This window comes from Anomaloglossus baeobatrachus, chromosome 10 (genome assembly GCF_048569485.1).
Source record: "Anomaloglossus baeobatrachus isolate aAnoBae1 chromosome 10, aAnoBae1.hap1, whole genome shotgun sequence".
NCBI classification, from domain to species: Eukaryota; Metazoa; Chordata; class Amphibia; order Anura; family Aromobatidae; genus Anomaloglossus; species Anomaloglossus baeobatrachus.
In genome coordinates, this window is record NC_134362.1 from 154672785 (window position 1) to 154692566 (window position 19782).

A 19782-nucleotide genomic window follows, 5' to 3' on the forward strand; every position below is an offset into this window, starting at 1 on the left:
CCCCTCCTCGTGGACTCCTATCCTGCTAAAAGATTAACCACATCCAGCATCAGGATGGTTACTTATTAATCCCAAAATAATATGGTCACCCTCTAGGTTTTCCGAGCAGAAACGAAAAAGTATTTGGTGTAACCAGATCCTGTCTCTGGTCAATGCTAATAAGCCCCCTCCAAAGCCATCTATTTGTTGTGTTTTATCTCTTCCCACCATCTTTGCAAAACAATAGGATTTCAATTATAATTTGCATTAACTGTTTAAACTCCGTACCTATTTTTCTTTCTTTTTTTTTTTTTTTTTGTTCATGCAAATCTCAACCACATTATGTGAAAAAGATTTAATTATTTGTGTTCGTTTCATCAGTGGAGTAAAATTCAATGTTCTATCCCCCCCACCCTCAGTATAATTGTTTTATAGCAGAAAGTTTCGATGGTTTGTTGTTTGAGGTTTCTACAGAGAATGTAAATAACTGAAAAAGTAAAGTTCTAGATAAGTAAATGTAATAAAAAATCCTATATATAATGTCTACACATATACAGTGTGTGTGTGTATGTGTATATATATATATATATATATATATATATATATATATATATATATATATATCTCGCACATATATATGTGCAAATATTTATACTAAATGTATGTTTGTATGTGTGTATATATACTGTAAATGTATGTGTGTAAATATATATATAATATATAATTTGCAAATGTATATATGTGTGCATATATACTGTAAATGTGCATATATGTGTGTGTGTGTGTGTAATATATATGATATATGTGTGTATATGTATATATAATATGTATGTATGTATGTATATATATACGCACATATATACTTTTGCAAATTTTTAATATGTATAGATAGATATAGAGATGGAGAGATAGATATATATTTAAATTGTTGAATTAAAATATTAACTAACTAGTAAATTTGAGGCTAATTAGAAAAAAGTAATTAACAAATATCTGAGGGGGGGTTCTTCACTTTAATTGTGGGGCTCATATTGTGGACCCTACAGGCTTTTATCACCCCTAAATCTTGCTTTTCCAGCTTCTCTGCCCTCAGGACATGTTTAGTAATAATTCAGAGGATTATCTTGTAATAATATTAGCACTTCGATAAAGCCACAAATCTCCCCAAATATAACGGAAACGATAAGAAAACGAATGAATAAGTTACTTTGCATCTGCAGATGATACCAATTTCTTCACTCACTCATTAGAAGTCGCATTAGTACAACCAGGATGTGTAAACTCGCCCGATCTTGTAGAAAGTCGCAGCGACAGATTGTATGGAGGGATATGGGAGATAACCTCCCCTGGAGTTTTTTTTTCGTTCTTTTGTTTGTTTTTCTTTTTTCCCGGTGTTTGTAAACATTGTTATCTTCTGAGAAATTCAACAAGTTCTCTGGAGTTTCAGATAAATCGCATTTGCTTTACTGGAAATAGAAATAGTTGTTTGTTTGGATTTTTTTTTATTTTTTTTATTATTGATATGTGGAAAGTACAAAACTTGTAATTGTTACTATTATTTAGATACTTTGAGTTGTATAAATTCAACAATTCTATTGGCTACTTGTTGAGGCTGTGAATACATATATATGAGTAGGAAGTAATATTTGTATTCCTCCCTTTGTGTAGCCCTATCTTCTGAATGGTGACTGTACTGTGTCTTGTATCTTGTACATCAATCTAAATCCCTCTGCTTTGTTAACCTCTGCTGGCCTCCTCTCTTAAAAAGGTGACAAAGTTCAGCATCCAATATGTTTTTGGATCCTCTCAATGACTCCACATCCAGTCCCCCTGATCCTTCCTAGCAGGGAGTTAACTCTTGCACCTTATCAGGAGCTGCACTTCTTCTCCACTAACCCTTTCCTGCCCTCACAACACTGGATTGACAAGTGCTTCCCATAGAGAAGTGCTCTCCAAAACAACTGGGATTTAGTTTCTTGTCTGAATGCCAATATTTATGTAGGCAGAAGTGTAGATGGAGACTCCAGGAACCTTTTTTTTTTTTTTTTTTTCTTTCTTTCTTTTTATTTCACTCACCCTGGAATTGTCATAGTATGGTTTTTTTTTTCTTTTCTTTATTTCTCCCTATTGAAAGCATTGCTTCTGGATCCCCACCTAGTGTTCACTATTATAAAGTGTGAGCCTGATTCATTAGTGGTGGTGAGATTTCAACAGTTAATTTATGAAAACTTTTGGAACTGCCAATAACTTCCTTCAGAAGAAACAAATCAAGCCTATATAACAAGAAAATGAATAAATCAATCAAGTGTTTATATATATATATATATATATATATATATATATATATATATATATATATATATATATATATATATATATATATATATATATATATATATATATATATATATATATATATATATATATATATATATAAAAAAAACAACAATCTATAGAATATAAACTTTGCTTTTCTAATTATTTCAATACAAAATACTATTACTTAGTGACTGCACATCATTTACACCACACACATATAGCATTTCATATTTATATACTGCATGCCTGATTAATTTTTCTATATTTTTTTTTTTTACAAGTTTCATACTTTTTAAAACTTTGATGAATCATGGTCACTTTTGCCTTCTGTTCTTCTTTTGTGCTTCTGCATTAAACTGATTTGATCAACTGATGCGTAAATATATATATATAAATATATATATATATATATATATATATATATATATATATATATATATGGGTTTTTTTTGTTGATTTTAATGCTTTTTTTCGTCAGAAAACAAATTAACACATTTTTCCTTTATACTTATAAGGGAAAACTTTAAAACAATATATACACACATATATACACATGTTACAACAAATACATACATGTACAAATAGACACACATATATATGTATGTGTTTTATTTTGTACATGTATATATGTGTTTTAACGTGTATATATGTAACAGTTAAGAATAGTTAAGATACATTATATTCTACAATATGTATATATCATAAGTGTATGTATGTACGTGTGTGTGTGTATATATATATATATATATATATATATATATTATATATAATTATAATTTTATATTATATACACTTTAAAAAGAATTAAAAATCATATAATTTTTAATTCTTTTTAAAGTGTATATAATAAATCATTTTATTTATATATATATATATATATATATATATATATTTTATATTACATACACTTTAAAAGAATTAAAAATATTATTTTTTGTAAGGAAAAAATGTTTATGAATATATATATATATATATATATATATATATATATATATATATATATATATATATATATATATATATATATATATATATATATATAATTTTATTTAGTTTTATTTTTTTTTTCTTTAAATTATTCTTTCCTTTTTAATTTGTATATATAATTTTATATAATGTAGCATCACAAGGATAGAAATGATCTCCATCTTTAGTCACTTTACTGACAAGACTATGTAAAAAATAAACCAAAGCTGTGCAAGGTTAGCTTAATAATTTATGGATTGTTTGAAAAATAACATTCTATGTATCCATTCCATTTATTTCTATAAAGTACATTGTTTCTCTCTGAGATTACCCACCCAACAAGCCATTGAAAACAATATATATTTTTTTTGCCCCAATAATCGTTTCTTCTGCTTCTAGGTACACTGGATCTAATACAGATGAAGATTGCAAGAGAGTCTGAAGAAATGAAATCTGAAGTAGATGAAGGAAAACTTTTATTTAAAGCAGAAAGTATGTGAGCTCTTCCTCCAATCCATACTTTGAGCATTTTCGTTAGTGATGCCCACAGTTGGCTTGTGATATCTGGGGTTATTAGTGTAGATGTTGTATATTCACAGCTCATGGAGGGAAAGTCTTTGCCCCCTCTGCAAGCTGTTTAGTCCTGAATTTGCTATTATTTGCCTAAGCACAGCTGACCAAGCAAAACTGTGTTTTAAAGTGGCATTATGTTTTGATAAATGTGATCTGGTTGAAACGTATTTTCCACTGAATGTAGAGCTTAAATGAACATGCTGACATAATAGTTTTAATGCATTTTGTTCAAAATGTGTGCACAAACAGAATGGCTTTTTGTTCGCTCATAATTGGCTGTAAAAGTAGATGGGGACATAACCATTACATATGGAAATGTGCAGCATTTCTGTTGAATATATTAGATGCTGAATTTTCATGGGAACAGAGAGGCAACTAAAATGCACATACATTGCTTGTCAACACGCCACTCCACTACTCTCATATTTTCAAATCCCAAAAGTAACATTTAAAATCTGATATTTGTAAACAATCACTGATCACCTATGATACATTATTTTTATTTATTTATTTTTTTTATTACTTTTCCAAACTTTCAAGCTTCTTCCGGCCCCTAAAATGTTAATTTTATCCACTGGCCCTAATAAGTTATTACAGGCCAGGGTATTTTATTATGTTGAAAGACGCACACACAAAAAGTCTTTAGCCAAATTCAATGGTGGTGTCATGGAAACTTCCCATTATGTGATTTTTTTTTTTTTTTTTTTTTTTTTAAGGATTGCAGTAAAACATGCAGGGAGGTAATCTCTGAATTAAACAGGTTTTTTTTTTTTCACAGCCTTGTAAGATAACCACACACCATTTTAAACAACAGAAGTTTCTGTCTTCACGCTGGGTGAACAATAGGAAACCATCCTGTTTTTCAATAGGATCAGTTAGTTTTGGAGTCAGAGACTTATGTTTAATTTGCAAATGGTTTTGGGTGTGATAAGAAATGTGAGCAACCAGTGGGAAGAGCAAATTGGTAAGCTTTGCCCATAAGCACACAGATGTGGAGCCATAGGAAAGAGGTTTATCACTTTTATTTGGAGTTTGGGGTTTATTCTCCCTTTATTTGCGACTGAATCTTATTTTTTAAATCTAAGCTTTGACAAAAGAATTAAATCTCATGATATTTGTTCTGGATATGATTACGATCTATTGTTTGCTGTAAGCATCCATTTCTGGTTGCAGAAAGGTTTTATACATCACAGATCCCATACACTTTTTTTTTTTTTTTTTTTTTGGAGTTTGGGGCACTTTGATGTCCTGAATTTAATTTCTTGATTTTTGCTTTCTTTAAAATCTAAGCTTTGCAATCATATATCCAGAACAAATATTGTCAGATTTCATTCTTTTGTCAATCTATTACTTGCTGTAAGCATCCCTTTCCGGTTGCAGAAAGGTTTTATACATCACTGATCCCATACACTTCTTTTTGAAGTTTGAGGCACATTCTCCCTTTTTGGCACTGTTGTGTCCTGAATTTTATTCCATTTTTCTCTTAAATCTAAGCTTGGAAAAAAAGAATGAAATCTGAAGATATTTATTGCACAGATGATTGCAATCTATTGTTTGCTGTAAGCAACCATTTCTGGTTGCAGAAAAGTTCTATATATCACAGATCCCATATACCTTTTTGGCGTTTAGGGCACTGGGATGTCCTGAATTTAATTTCTTTTATTTTTGCTTTTTTTAAAATATAGGTTTTTGATAAAAGAAGGAAATCTGAAGATTATTAGTTGTGCAGATGATTGCAATCTATTGTTTGCTGTAAGCATCCATTTCTGGTTGCAGAAATGTTTTGTACATCACAGATCCCATACACTTTTTTGGAGTTTGGGGCACATTATCCAATTTTTAATTTCTTCATTTTTGTTTTCTTTAAAATCTAAGTTTTGATAAAAGAATTAAATCTGATGATATTTGCTCTGCGTAAGATTGCGATCTATTGTTTGCTGTAAGCATCCATTTTTGGCTGCAGAACGGTTTTATACATCACAGATGAATTTAAAGTGTAGGGAAAATAATATAACTTTTTTTTTGTTCATATAGCGTCAACATATTCCATAGCCCTTTACAATTTATAGGAGATATGTACAGGCCAAGAAATTATTAAACACAGATTCCATAAACTTTTTGGTGAGTTTGGGGCACATTATCCCTTTTTGGCACTAAGCTGTCCTAAATTTTTTTAATTAGTTTTTTTTCTTAAATTAAACTTTGATAAAAGAATGAAATTGATATTTGTTGCACAGATAATAATAATAATAATAATAATAATCATTTATATAGCGCTATTAATTCCACAGTGTTTTACATACATTAGCAACACTGTCCCCATTGGGGCTCACAATCTAAATTTCCTTTCAATATGGTTTTTGGAGTGTGGGAGGAAACCAGAGTACCTGGAGGAAACCCACGCAAACACGTAGAGAACATACAGATGATTGCAATCTATTGTTTGCTGTAAGCAATCATTTCTGTTTGCAGAATGGTTTTATATATCATAGATCCCATACACTTTTTGGGGAGTTTGGGGCACTTTTTCCTTTTTAATTGCCCTGGGTGTTCGGAATTGTATTTCATTTTTATTATCATAGCTATAATAAAAAAAAAAAAAATCTGAAGATAATTATTGTGCGATAATTGCAGTCTATTGTTTGCTGTAAGCATCCATTTATTGTTGCAGAATGGTTTTATACATTACAGAGCAATTGAAAGTGTAGGAAAAATAACTTTTTGTTTATTTAGGTAGCGGAAATATATTCCGTAACCCTTTACACTTCATAGGGGATATGTACAGACCAAGACATTACAAAATAACAGAATTCAACAGATACCAAGAGGCGTGAGGGCCCTGCTTCAATCTGTGATAATAAAAATGCTTCCCATAATAGCTGTGCTTTGTCACAAATCTCCTGTTCTGAATACCCATAAAACATCCATGTTACATTTAGCAGCTTAGATTACAAGATTATAAGTTTTATATCATTTAAAGCTGACTTTTCCCCATCTGAACATTGAGCCCAAATTTCTTACTATCCAGACGCTCCTGTGAATACATATATTTGGAATTTATAGAAATTATTCCCACGGTTTCCAAATATTGTCACTGACTCTGTGTAATCTCATTAACTGTAACAAAATAAAAAAAAATGAAGCATTTCAGTACTTAAAACCAGTTTTCTGCAGCCTATTACATGTGAAGATACATTTGTCTAAGAATAAATTGTCAATATAGCGCTTAACTGTTCGGAAGACGTGAATGTAACACTTCTCGAATTTTGATGGCTTCTTAGATCGTTCGTCTTTCCTCCTCTTCCTTCTGTTAATGAGTATCAGATGCCAGTTTACATGAAAGGGGATGTGATGCTGACAAATAGTTTTTAGGCCATCATAAAAAAATTCTATCAGCTACGAATAATCGTTCAATGACAAAGTGTTTACAGTTGGCAATGTAGTGTACGGTATTTTACACAACATCGACTGTCTATGATCGTGGTAATGTCCATGCTAGATTGCAGGTTCATTCTCATATATAAAAAAATATATTTGCAGTGTGTTTTAAACAGGTGTTTCACTTGGAAAAATCATGCAAGGGATAATAAAAAAAGGTTTCAGAACCACACAAGTTCTTTTAAGGTAGTTTTGATCCACTGCAACTTATGAGAATGAACCTGCAATCTAGCATGGACATTACCACAATTGCAGGCAATCAATGTTACATAAGATACCGTAAGCTACATTGCCCAGTGTAAACACTTGGAAAACCATGCAAGAAATAATTAAAAAAAAGAAAAAAAGAAAAAGGTTTCAGAACCACATAAGTGTTCTTTTAAGGTAGTTTTGCTCCACTGCAACTTGTACATGCTAGACTGCAAGTTAATTTTCATATAGAAGTTGCAATGGATCAAAACGACCTAAAAAAGAACATACGTGTGGTTCTGAAACCTTTAATTATTCCTTGCATAGTTTTTGCAAGTGTTTACACTGGGCAATGTAGTGTACAGTATCTTATGTAACATTGATTGGCTGCAATTGTGGTAATTTATGAGAATGAACCTGCAATCTAGCATGTACATTACCATGCAGGCAATCAATGTTACATAAGATACTGTACACTACATTGCCCAGTGTAAACACTTGGAAAAAACATGCAAGGAATAATTAAAAAAAAAAGGATTTCAGAATCACATGTTCTTTTAAGGTAGTTGTGCACCACTGCAACTTCAACATGCTAGACTGCAAGTTCATTCTTAGTGTGTGTGTGTGTGTGTGTGTGTGTGTATATATGTATGTATATGTATGTATATGTATATATATATATATATATATATATATATATGTATGTATATGTGTGTATATATATATATATATATATATATATATATATATATATATATATATATATATATTATATATGATATGATATTATGCATGTATATGTTTCAGTGGCGCAAAACGACCTTAAAAGAACACTCGTGTGGTTCTGAAACCTTTTTTTTATTATCCCTTGCACTTTTTCCAAGTGAGACACCTGTTTTAAAAGCCACTGCAAATATTGTTTTTTTTTTTTTTTTTTTCTTCTCATATTCGACTTTTTCCGCTCAATGTGAATACACCCTTACATCTCTGACCAACCAGTTGTAATCAAGACTTCACCAAAATAAATAAGGTTGACGGGAGCTAAAATGTTTAACAAGGCCTTCAAATTGTTCTCTGCCCAGTCGAACAACCGCATAACGAAAGGCATGAAATATTGGAAATCAATATGGGCTATGAAATTTCATTATTACCAAATACCTCCTGTTAACAGTATTTTATATTTTGATGGATTATTTCAAGCGAATGATTATTTAAGAGGGTTTAAGGTCCTCCTAGTCAAGTCAGGAGTGGAAAGTGTTAGAGAAAGTTGTGAGCAATCCATGCAGTATTGATCACTTTCGTTGGAATAGAAATGTTATTAGAAAGAAACAACAAGAGTTCTGTTTGTAATTCTCATTTCTTGTTTTTTAGGAGTTACAGAGAGGGTTCAAGCTCATCGGACACCCAAGAACAAGGATGCTCATGTCTGCAGCAGATGTTGCGCTGAGTTCTTTGAACTATCAGATTTGTTGCAGCACAAGAAGAACTGCACTAAAAATCAATTGGTTCTAATTGTGAATGAAAATCCACCACCTCCTGCTGAAACAACCTCTCCAAGTCCCCCCTCAGATAATCCTGACGAGCACATGAATGACACAGTTAATAACGCAGATCAAGCTGACTGTAGTGACCTTTCAGAGCATGACAAGCCTGACAAAGAAGGATCCATGGAGGTGGAGATCGAAGCTAGCAATAGCAGCAGTGGTCCCAGCAAAGTGGAAAATGATGTTCCTAATAGTAATAATTCCACCTTGGGTACCTCAGCTATCACAACCGCACTACCTCAAGTAAGGGATCTGGCAGCTTTGGGCAATTTTTCTGTTATTAACAGCAATGTCATTATTGAAAACCTTCAGAGTACGAAAGTGGCAGTGGCACAGTTTTCTCAAGAAGCAAAGTCGAAAGGAGCAAGTAACAATAAGATGGCAGTGCCGGCACTAATGGAGCAGCTCCTGGCTTTACAGCAGCAGCAGATCCACCAGTTGCATCTAATTGAGCAAATTCGTCACCAAATATTACTGTTGGCCTCCCAAAATGCAGAAATGCCTACGTCAAGCGGTTCTCAAGGGGGACTGAGGGTATCTGCTACACCGTTGACTACATTGAGTTCTCACCTGTCCCAACAGCTTGCAGCAGCAGCTGGCTTGGCACAAAGTCTTGCTAGCCAATCAGCCAGCATAACTGGGATCAAGCAAATACCCTCAGTACAACTACCTCAGAGCAACCCTGGTACCACTATTCCACCCAATACTAGTTGTTCTCCTTCTGTAAATCCAATGGCGGCAGCTAAAACTCCTTCTGTAGACCGAGTACCTTCAAGCACTGGTGGAACACAGGTCAGTAACCCACCGGCTCCAATAACGACGTCACCAGCTTTTGCAATAAGCAGTCTATTAAGTCCTGCACCTAACCCACTACTACCTCAGGCTGCAACAAGTACCACCATATTCCCCAGCACTTTACCCAACATAGGAACAACTGCAGAGGACTTAAATTCAATGAGAAAAAACAAACCACCTAGTGTGGCTCCATTTGAAGCAAAGAGCTCCACCGATGAGTCGTTCTTCAAACACAAATGTAGGTTCTGTGCAAAGGTCTTTGGTAGTGATAGTGCCTTGCAGATCCATCTGAGGTCTCATACAGGTGAGAGGCCCTTCAAATGCAACATTTGCGGAAACCGTTTTTCCACTAAAGGGAATCTAAAAGTTCACTTTCAACGTCATAAAGAGAAATACCCCCACATTCAGATGAATCCATACCCGGTGCCGGAGCATTTAGACAACATACCAACAAGTACTGGAATTCCATACGGAATGTCTATACCACCTGAAAAACCTGTGACAAATTGGCTAGACACTAAACCGGTTTTACCAACCTTGACGACATCCGTGGGAATGCCGCTCCCACCAACTATTCCCAGTCTGACCCCATTTATTAAGACTGAAGAACCACAACCTATAGCGATCACTCATCCAGTTGCAAGTCCATCTGAATCTGTAAAATGTGATTTGCCACCTCTAACGCCATCTTTTAAAAAAACTAACAGTCCTTCAGAGGAGCCAGAATCTATGGAGTTGTCTAACCCTGATGACAAAGGCGAAGAAAATTCTCAACACTCAAATTTCCAAAATTTTGACAGTACTACTTGTTCTCCATCTGGTGACTCTGCAGCTATTAACCACACAACATTTTCTAACCCAATCCTACCATTGATCTCTGAACAATTCAAGGCAAAATTTCCTTTTGGGGGCCTTTTGGATACCATTCCTGCGTCAGAGACCTCCAAACTGCAACAACTTGTTGAAAATATAGACAAAAAGTCTAGTGACCCAAACGAATGTGTAATATGTCATCGGGTATTAAGCTGCCAGAGCGCCCTTAAAATGCATTACCGAACACACACCGGAGAAAGGCCCTTCAAATGTAAAGTATGTGGGCGAGCTTTTACCACAAAGGGTAACCTAAAGACTCATTACAGTGTTCACCGTGCCATGCCGCCACTTAGGGTTCAACATTCCTGCCCCATTTGTCAAAAGAAATTTACAAATGCTGTTGTACTTCAGCAACATATTAGGATGCATATGGGGGGACAAATCCCTAACACCCCTGTCGCCGAGAATTATCCTGACTCTATGGAATCTGATACTGGGTCCTTTGATGAAAAAACCATTGATGACCTTGATAACTTCTCAGATGAAAACATGGAAGACTGTCCCGATAGCAGTGTCCCTGATACCCCGAAATCTGCAGATGCATCTCATGATAGTTTGTCTTCCTCGCCACTGCCCCCTGAGGTCTCAAGTATTACTGCTTTAGAGAATCAAATGAAGATGATCAGTGCTGGGCTGGTTGAGCAGCTCCAGGCCAGTCTGAAATCGGCTGAAAATGGCTCTATTGAAGGTGATGGAATGACTAATGACTCGTCCTCTTTTGGTGGTGATATTGAAAGTCACAGTGCTGGGAGCCCAGCTGCCTCTGAGTCTACGTATTCAATGAATGCTTTGTCACCTAATAGCACAAATGACATTTTGAAGTTTCCAAATGCTGACGAAAAGCAGCCTCGAGCTTTACCACCCGAACTACCCAATGGTATGTCGCCAACCCCGGCAAATGGAGGTGCTCTAGACTTGACGTCCACCAATACAGATAAAATGATTAAAGAAGAATCCATGGGTGTTCTGTTTCCATTCAGAGAACGAAACAAGTTTAAAAACACAATTTGTGATATTTGTGGTAAAACATTTGCGTGTCAGAGTGCCTTGGACATTCATTACAGAAGCCATACCAAAGAGAGGCCATTTATATGTACAGTGTGCAACCGTGGCTTTTCCACTAAAGGCAATTTGAAGCAGCACATGCTTACCCACCAGATGCGAGACCTACCATCACAACTTTTTGAGCCCAATTGTAACCTGACAGTTAATGCACACCCAACTCCAAACCCAACTCCAAATCCCCTAGCGACCATAATAAAGACTGAGTTTAATGGTTTTATGCATAGCTCAACTCAGGAGAATAAAGAACAGCCTTCAAGTATTTCATCTTCAGGGTCACTGTCCTCTTCTGCGACATCACCTGTTCTACTTCCATCTTTGGCCAGAAGGACTCCAAAACAGCATTACTGTCATGCATGTGGCAAGTCTTTTTCATCCTCCAGTGCTTTACAAATCCACGAGAGAACCCATACTGGTGAAAAACCATTTGCCTGCACTATCTGTGGAAGAGCGTTTACAACAAAAGGCAATCTAAAGGTAAGTCATCTATCTTTCATCTTGGAAACTTAATTGGAAGAGGCGGCCAACCAAATTGGGGCAAAATAGATATTGTAGATGGTCGAAGAACGTCCATATGTATCCTACTACTAAAATTACACGGTAGCTTACTCCTGGCTCCTTTTGATTAGTTGGGGGCTTGTTTTGGGTGGGAATTGACCATCTGTCATACACCCAATAGCATTATTTTACACTTGTCCATCCCATTCCTCAGATCATAACTAACTGACTTATGCATAAACTATTTTCCCTTGGGAGCTCACAGGGACTTCTAAATGCCTCATGCCGGCTCCATAAAGTTGAGACTGTAAATGATACAATAACATTTGTCAATATCTCGTAGTCTCAACTTTATGGAACCAGAATATTTATATATGTGTGTATGTATGTATGTATGTATGTATGTATGTGTATGTGTGTATATATGTATGTGTGTATGTGTGTATGTATGCGTGTGTATATAAAAAAAAAACTTCATTGTACTTGGGTGTATATGTGTGCGTATATATTATAGCTAAGCTCTTTCCAAGCGACAAAACTGCAAATTAATATAAACTGGTGTTTATTCTATGTAGATTTCTCTTTGGTTTTCAGTATATTGTAACAACTTGTTGCTTTCCTATTATTATATGTGTGCAACTGTAAATGCTTCTATACATCAGCAATATAAATGGACTGTGTAGCATTCACTCACTGGGGGGGGAATAAAAAAAAAAATTATAATTTATGAAAATATATAAAATTGTTATTTTTTTGCAAAATGTTAAAAAATCTAAGTTTTTAAATTAATGAGTAAATGCATATTATGATGAATAATAATTATGCTTTATTTAAAATTTTAATTGGGTTTTAAAAAAAATTATGATATATATATATATATCTCAATATCAATTAAAATTTTAATAACTTAATAATAACTCTAATTTTAGTTAGATTAAAAAAGAAAAAAAATAATTTTGTTTCTAGCCTCTCAACTTTTCTGTATACAATTTTTTTTTTTTTTTTTTTTTTTTTTATTTTATTTTTTTATATTTATGCTCTTACATTCTGATTATTAGATTGCTGTTGTTGGTTTTGGATACTTTTGCTCTTTAATTTTTTTTTTTTTTTTAATCGGTTTTATGTAGCTGATGCAGAGTTTGCCATCTTGATCATGTTGAGTCTTTGTCAGTACATTAAGGCTGTGTGCACACAGTGCATTTTTGTCGCATTTTTTTCTTGCAGATTGTCAGTCTGCATGGCTAGCCTTATGCCAGCAAAGTCTGAGAATTCTGAAGTGTTGTGCACACGGTCAGGATTTTTTCCTTGCAGAAAAAAATCTGCAGCCTGTCAATTCTGTCTTTTTTTTTTCTTGTTTTCACCATTGAAGGCAATGAAAAAATGTTGTAAAATGGATTTTTTTTTTTCTGCCAGAAGGTGCAGATTGTCTACTATTTTTTTTTTCTCAATATATATTGTTAATGAATTAATAATCTATTCTTTTGTACAGCTTGAGCATCTGTGGTGTTACACGACTGTTGTTGTGGTTTTTTTTTTCTTTTTTTTTCTGAATTGTGCCCAGTTGTAAACCCTATATATTCAATCATTTAACCTACCACTCACGCTATTGTGTTTTTTAAAGCTACTTTCACACAGTGCATTTTTGGTGCTGTTTTTTTCATTGGTTTTATGCTAATAAAGCTGTTTTTTAACAGTACCAGCAAAACTGAGATCTCAGAAATCTCATGTACAAAAAGAAGCACCATGTCATTTATTTCAGGTTTTTTTTCCAACTATTGAAAGCAATGAAGACTGGAATAAAAAACACAAAACGCAAGTGCGTTTTTGGTCAATGAGGCTAACTTTTTTTTAAAAATATATACTGTAGACCAATTACACAAAAAATGCAGCTTCTTTACTGCCAAGAGTTACGTTTTGTTGCAAACAAAAAAGCACCACAACCACCCTGTGTGAACAAAGCCCAAGTGTATGTAATCTTTATTAATTTATTTATTTTTCTCATGTTCAGAACTATAAATTTAGACTTTAATTTCACATGAGTATAGTGATTTCTATATACTGTATACACAATCGGCAGCGTCCACCCTTGGTCAATAATATTAATAATAATGTATTTTAATTAGATTTTTTGAAATATATAGATTTATTACTTTTAAAAAAAGTGAAATATTTTGTACAGCTTACTAAAATGTGTGTGTGTGTGTGTGTGTGTGTGTGTAATAAAAAAAATTATATATATATATATATATATATATATATATATATATATATATATATATATATATATATATATATATATATATATATATATATATATATATATATATTATACTGTACAAAATATTTTACTTTCAAAAGTAAATGTATTTCAAAAAATCTAAAATACATTAGTGTGTATGCATATATATTAATTATAAAATATTAAAAGCATTTTTAAATACACTTTAGTTTATTTTAAAAAATGTAATTAAAAATATTGATATTTTATATTATATATATATATATATACACACACACACTACAAATCATCATTATCAATATTTTTAATTTTTTTAAAATAAACTAAAGTATATTTAAAAATGTTTTTAATATTTTATATTTAACATATATATTATATATATTTAAAAAATATAACATATAATATTTTAGATATATATATTTTTTTTAAAAAAAATATATATTTTTAAAAAAATATAATGTATCTAAAATATTATATATGTTATATTTTTTAAATATATATAATATATATATATAATACATGTTATTAAATATAAAATATTAAAAACAATTTTAAATATACTTTAGTTTATTTTAAAATAATCAATTAAAAATATTGATAATGATGATTTGTATTTTGTGTGTGTATATATACATATATATATATATATATATATATATATATATATATATATATATATATATATATGTGTATGTATGTGTGTGTGTCTCCTATCTATCTATCTATATCAGATTACTATGGGAATGAGTATTCACTTCCTTGGATGGCGGCAGTTCTGTAATCTACCCCCCCCCCATTGCTGTCCGTTTGCAGATCATTACCCAGAATCCCTGCTGTAGCCCAAACTGTAAAACATGACATGGCTATTTAGAAATGGTTGAGGGTTTGCAGACGGGGTCATCTATCTTGGTTGTACTTTGAAAGTATCCCTTTGGTATGCATAGGCTTTTATCGTGAGCCATTAACAGTAATGATATTTAGTAAGTCTGGTTTTATACTTGGTGTTCTAGTGTATTCTATTTTTTCTTTTCCTTATTGGACCTGATTGCCATGTGGCCCCTGTAAATTCATTATATAATCAAACCCAAAAGAGATCCCATGTTTTTTTGACGAGACCATCTAGGAAACATTATTTTTTTTTTTTTTTTCTTCGAGAGGCTGAGTAGATTGACTTTTTGAATGACACGGTTTATCTTCTGAAACCCTGAAGTGTTTAACCAAGATGCTCTTTATCCATATGAAGCATGTATGGCTCGGGTTCTTAAACAGTAGGAAAACCATTGTATTTATGGTCTACACACGGTGTTGCTGGTGCTCCAGATATCTACATTATATGAATTTTGTGTAAGGGCATCATTTTACAAGAGCTACACTTTGAAATATATGTAGCTTTTTCTGTTCCCCCCCCCCCAGCAGTTTTACTTTAAGGCCCTCTACATACCCACATGACTAAAGTTGGCCAAGCCTTTTGATATCGGCCTGGTCAAAGAACATCTTGCATTTGGGGCCACCTAGCCTCCCAATGTTGGGACACTGGAGGAGCTTTGTCAAAGAACATCCTGCATTTAGGGCCACCTGGCCTCTCAATATTGGGACACTGGAGGATCTTGGCCAAGAACATTCAGCATTTGGGGCCACCTGGCCTTCCGATATTGGGAGACAGGAGGATCTGCCATGTTGGACTTCAAACTGATGATTCTTTTGTTCCCTGGTAAAAGTCAGGAGATGTTTGTTGTTCAAGCTTTATCCATTGTGTATGATGGAATGGGGGACTTTAGGTAGCTTTTTCCATTTAATGGGAAGTATTGAAATTAAATTAAGTAAAATTTTATTTATTTTATTTTTTATCATCTTGCAGGTTCATATGGGCACCCACATGTGGAACAGTACACCGGCAAGGCGAGGAAGGCGGCTTTCTGTGGATGGGCCTATGGCTTTTTTAGGAGGCAACCCTGTCAAATTTCCAGAAATATTCCAGAAAGACTTGGTTGCCAGGACAGGAAATGGGGACCCATCTAGTTTCTGGAACCAGTATGCTGCAGCTCTGTCAAATGGCTTGGCCATGAAGACCAATGAAATCTCTGTTATCCAGAATGGTGGAATTACCCCAATGACTGGAAGCTTGGGGAATGGTGGGAGCTCCCCAATCAGTGGCCTCACTGGGAGCCTAGACAAACTGCAAAACTCTGAACCAAATGCACCTCTAGCTGGTCTGGAGAAACTAGCGAGCAGCGAGAATGGGACTTCCTTTAAGTTCATGAGGTTTGTGGAGGACGGTAAAGAAATTGCCACCAATTAGCCCACGTTCTCCAGGACATTTATGCAGCCAGAGGTTGCCATGCTTCAACATTTTTCTTTTTCTTTTTTTTTTTTCCTCTTCTCTCCAAGAACTGCACCATTCAGACTTTGTGTCATGTCCACCTTCCAGAGTTTTAAGTGAGTGTATTTATTAGTGATTTTTATTATTTTTTTGGCTCTGCATACCAATGCAACCCTTTAACTCTGGCCTTTCGTATTTGGAACTAAATACCAATAGACTAGAGTTGTAAACCGGCTGTAACATTTATGGCAACTTTGCAAGTCTTGATGGTTGACTTTTTTGGCATTAACTTATTTTATATATTGGATTTTTAACATGGTCCCTGGCGTTAATGCATAGGATATCTTGGGAGTATGACTTTGTACGCGAATGCACATTTTAAGGGAAGATTTTCTGTTTTGTTCTTCTGGGATGGGAGGGTTGGTTGTATGACATGGACTGATTTTAAGACTGTACAGCTCTGCCCCCAACCGTTGGGATTTTTTTAAAGGTTTTTCTTACCCACTAGTAGTTGTTCTGTGCATTTTCATTTTTCAGCGGATAGACTTGTATACCGTGACAACCACGTCAATTACTTCAGATAGGATGCAAGCAGTTTTAATTAAGTGGCAGTTGACACTTTATTTTTTTTTTTTTTTATTTTGTTTTTTGGTTTTTTTATTTCCCCCCTTTTAGTAGGTAGTCATTATAGAATATGTGCTGGAATTTCACAATTGCTGCTAAGTATAGCATCTGGAACAAACTTCCATGGAAAAAAATAAAATAAAATGTAGATGCTTGTGTATATGTACATATATAAATATATAAATGAAAAAATATTAACTTTCGTTAGTGTAAATAAGTTTATGAACCCTTTGCTCTCAAGCGGTCGTTGGGAGCGGGTGAGAAACTTGCATTTGGTCCTCATGCAGTCAAGGGGTTAAAAGCAAATGGATGTCCTCCTTTCTGTTCTTTAATAGACAGAAGTGAGGTGTGGTTCATGATTGTGTTTTTATTTTTTTGTGGGAAGTGGACTTTTTATGCGCTTTCTTTTTGAAAGTTGGACGTCCAGCTCCATTTTATTGATGAATAGAATACTGTAATTTTAATCAAGTACTCAAATACAAGAATTTTCCAAATGTGGTGTTTGTGTTTTATAAGATTTGTGTGATGGCGAGCCCTGGTTTATTCCACATGATGCACTATGCTATAAATCTACTTGAATATTCCCATAAATCGTGCGTGGCACAGTTTACATCTGAAAACCACACTCTGCTGCTAAACCATACAGAATGTTATTCCAACCTTTAAAAACAAAACCTGTTTACTACTCACTGGCTCAATCCAACTTCCCAATTTGAAGATTTCCCACATCGTTAGATTAATAGATTTCCATGAAAAGAATCAAACTTGTTGAAATTTCTTAACCTCTATGTTGAAGATTTCCATCGAAACACTCCATGTGCCACTTATCTAAAATCTCCAGAATATAAATCTTTTCTAACCTGACCTAAAATCTGCGACTAAAGGGGGCTTTACACGCAATGACATCGCTAACGAGATGTCATTGGGGTCACGGAATTCGTGACTCGCATCCGGCCTCGTTAGCGACGTTGTTGCATGTGAAACGCAGGAACGACCATTAACGATCAAAATTACTTACCTGATCGTTGACGCGTCGTTCCTTTCCCGAATATCATTGCTCTTGCAGGACGCAGGTTGTTCGTCGTTCCTGCAGCATCACACATCACTATGTGTGACACCGCAGGAAAGAGGAACAACATCGTACCTGCGGCCGCCGGCAATGAGGAAGGAAGGAGGTGGGCGGGATATTCCGGCTGCTCATCTCCGCCCCTCTGCTTCTATTGAATGGCCGCTTAGTGATGCTGCATGAACCGCCCCTTAGAATGGAGGCGGTTCGCCGGCCACAGCGTCATCGCTAAGCAGGTAACTGTGTGACAGGTGTTGTGCGCCACGGGCAGCGATTTGCCCATGGCGCACAACCGATGGGGGCGGGTGCTTTCACTGCTGTGTGTAAAGTGGCCTTTAGCTTCGCTGAAGAAAATGTTCCCTTAGTAAACCTACCATATTTTGGCCTATTTCAAAGATGTGTAATACGTCAGCCCAAATGCTTCATGAATAGTGTGCGGTGCAGTTATGTTGCCAATTAAAAACCTGTTTACTACTCACTGGCTCCATCCAACGTCCCAATTTGAAGATTTCCCACATCGTTAGATTAATAGATTTCCATGAAAAGAATCAAACTTATTGGAAATATTCATCATACAGGTTAAGAAATTTCATCGAAACACTCCATGCGGCACTTATCTAAAATCTCCAGAATATCAATCTTTTCTCATACATGTCGTAAAATCGGCAACATGGCTTGCAGAAGAAAATGTTCCCTTTTGTAAACCTACCATAACTTGGCTTATTCACGAGATGTATAGTACGTCAGACTAAATGCTTCATGAATAGTGTGTGGCACAGTTGTGTTTAAAAACCTGTTTACTACTCCCTGGCTCAATCCAACTTCCCAATTTTAAGATTTCCAACATCATTTGATTCATTTCATGTAAATATACGCATCTACCGTAACTTGTTGGAAATCCTCAGCTAATGCATTAAGAAATCTCATCCAACCACTATTGCCATGTGGCACCAATCTAAAATCTGCAGAATATCTATCCTAGTACATGTCATAAAATCGGCAACATTGCTTTACCGAAGAAAAATTTTCCCTTTGTAAACCTACCATAATTTGGCCTATTTGCAAAATATATATTATGTCAAGACTAAATGCTTCATGAATAGTGCGTGACGCCGTTGTTACCCCAAATTACTGAATGTCTCTTAAAAAAAACACTTTTTGATCCAATATGAACTTGGCTCATCTTTTTGAAACTAGATGTCTTCAAGTTCCTTGCAAGTCTTTCCACTAGATTCTTAGTATAGGGTAGGATTATGGTCTTCGAACTTTACAAATCTAGCCTTCTCATTTTTTACCA

At 34.4% G+C, this 19782-nt stretch overlaps 1 protein-coding gene across 1 annotated transcript in view; it reads left to right on the forward strand.

Moving 5' to 3' along the window:
- The window catches only part of SALL1 (spalt like transcription factor 1), a 19758-nt gene extending 1919 nt beyond the window's left edge, over positions 1-17839 (forward strand). The window contains exons 2-4 of the mRNA XM_075325736.1: positions 3664-3756; positions 8836-12215; positions 16334-17839. Of these exons, the coding sequence (XP_075181851.1) occupies positions 3664-3756; positions 8836-12215; positions 16334-16774 (3914 nt within the window). The 3' untranslated portion in view covers positions 16775-17839. The remainder of the gene's footprint in view (positions 1-3663; positions 3757-8835; positions 12216-16333) is intronic.
- The last annotated feature ends 1943 nt before the right edge of the window (positions 17840-19782 follow it).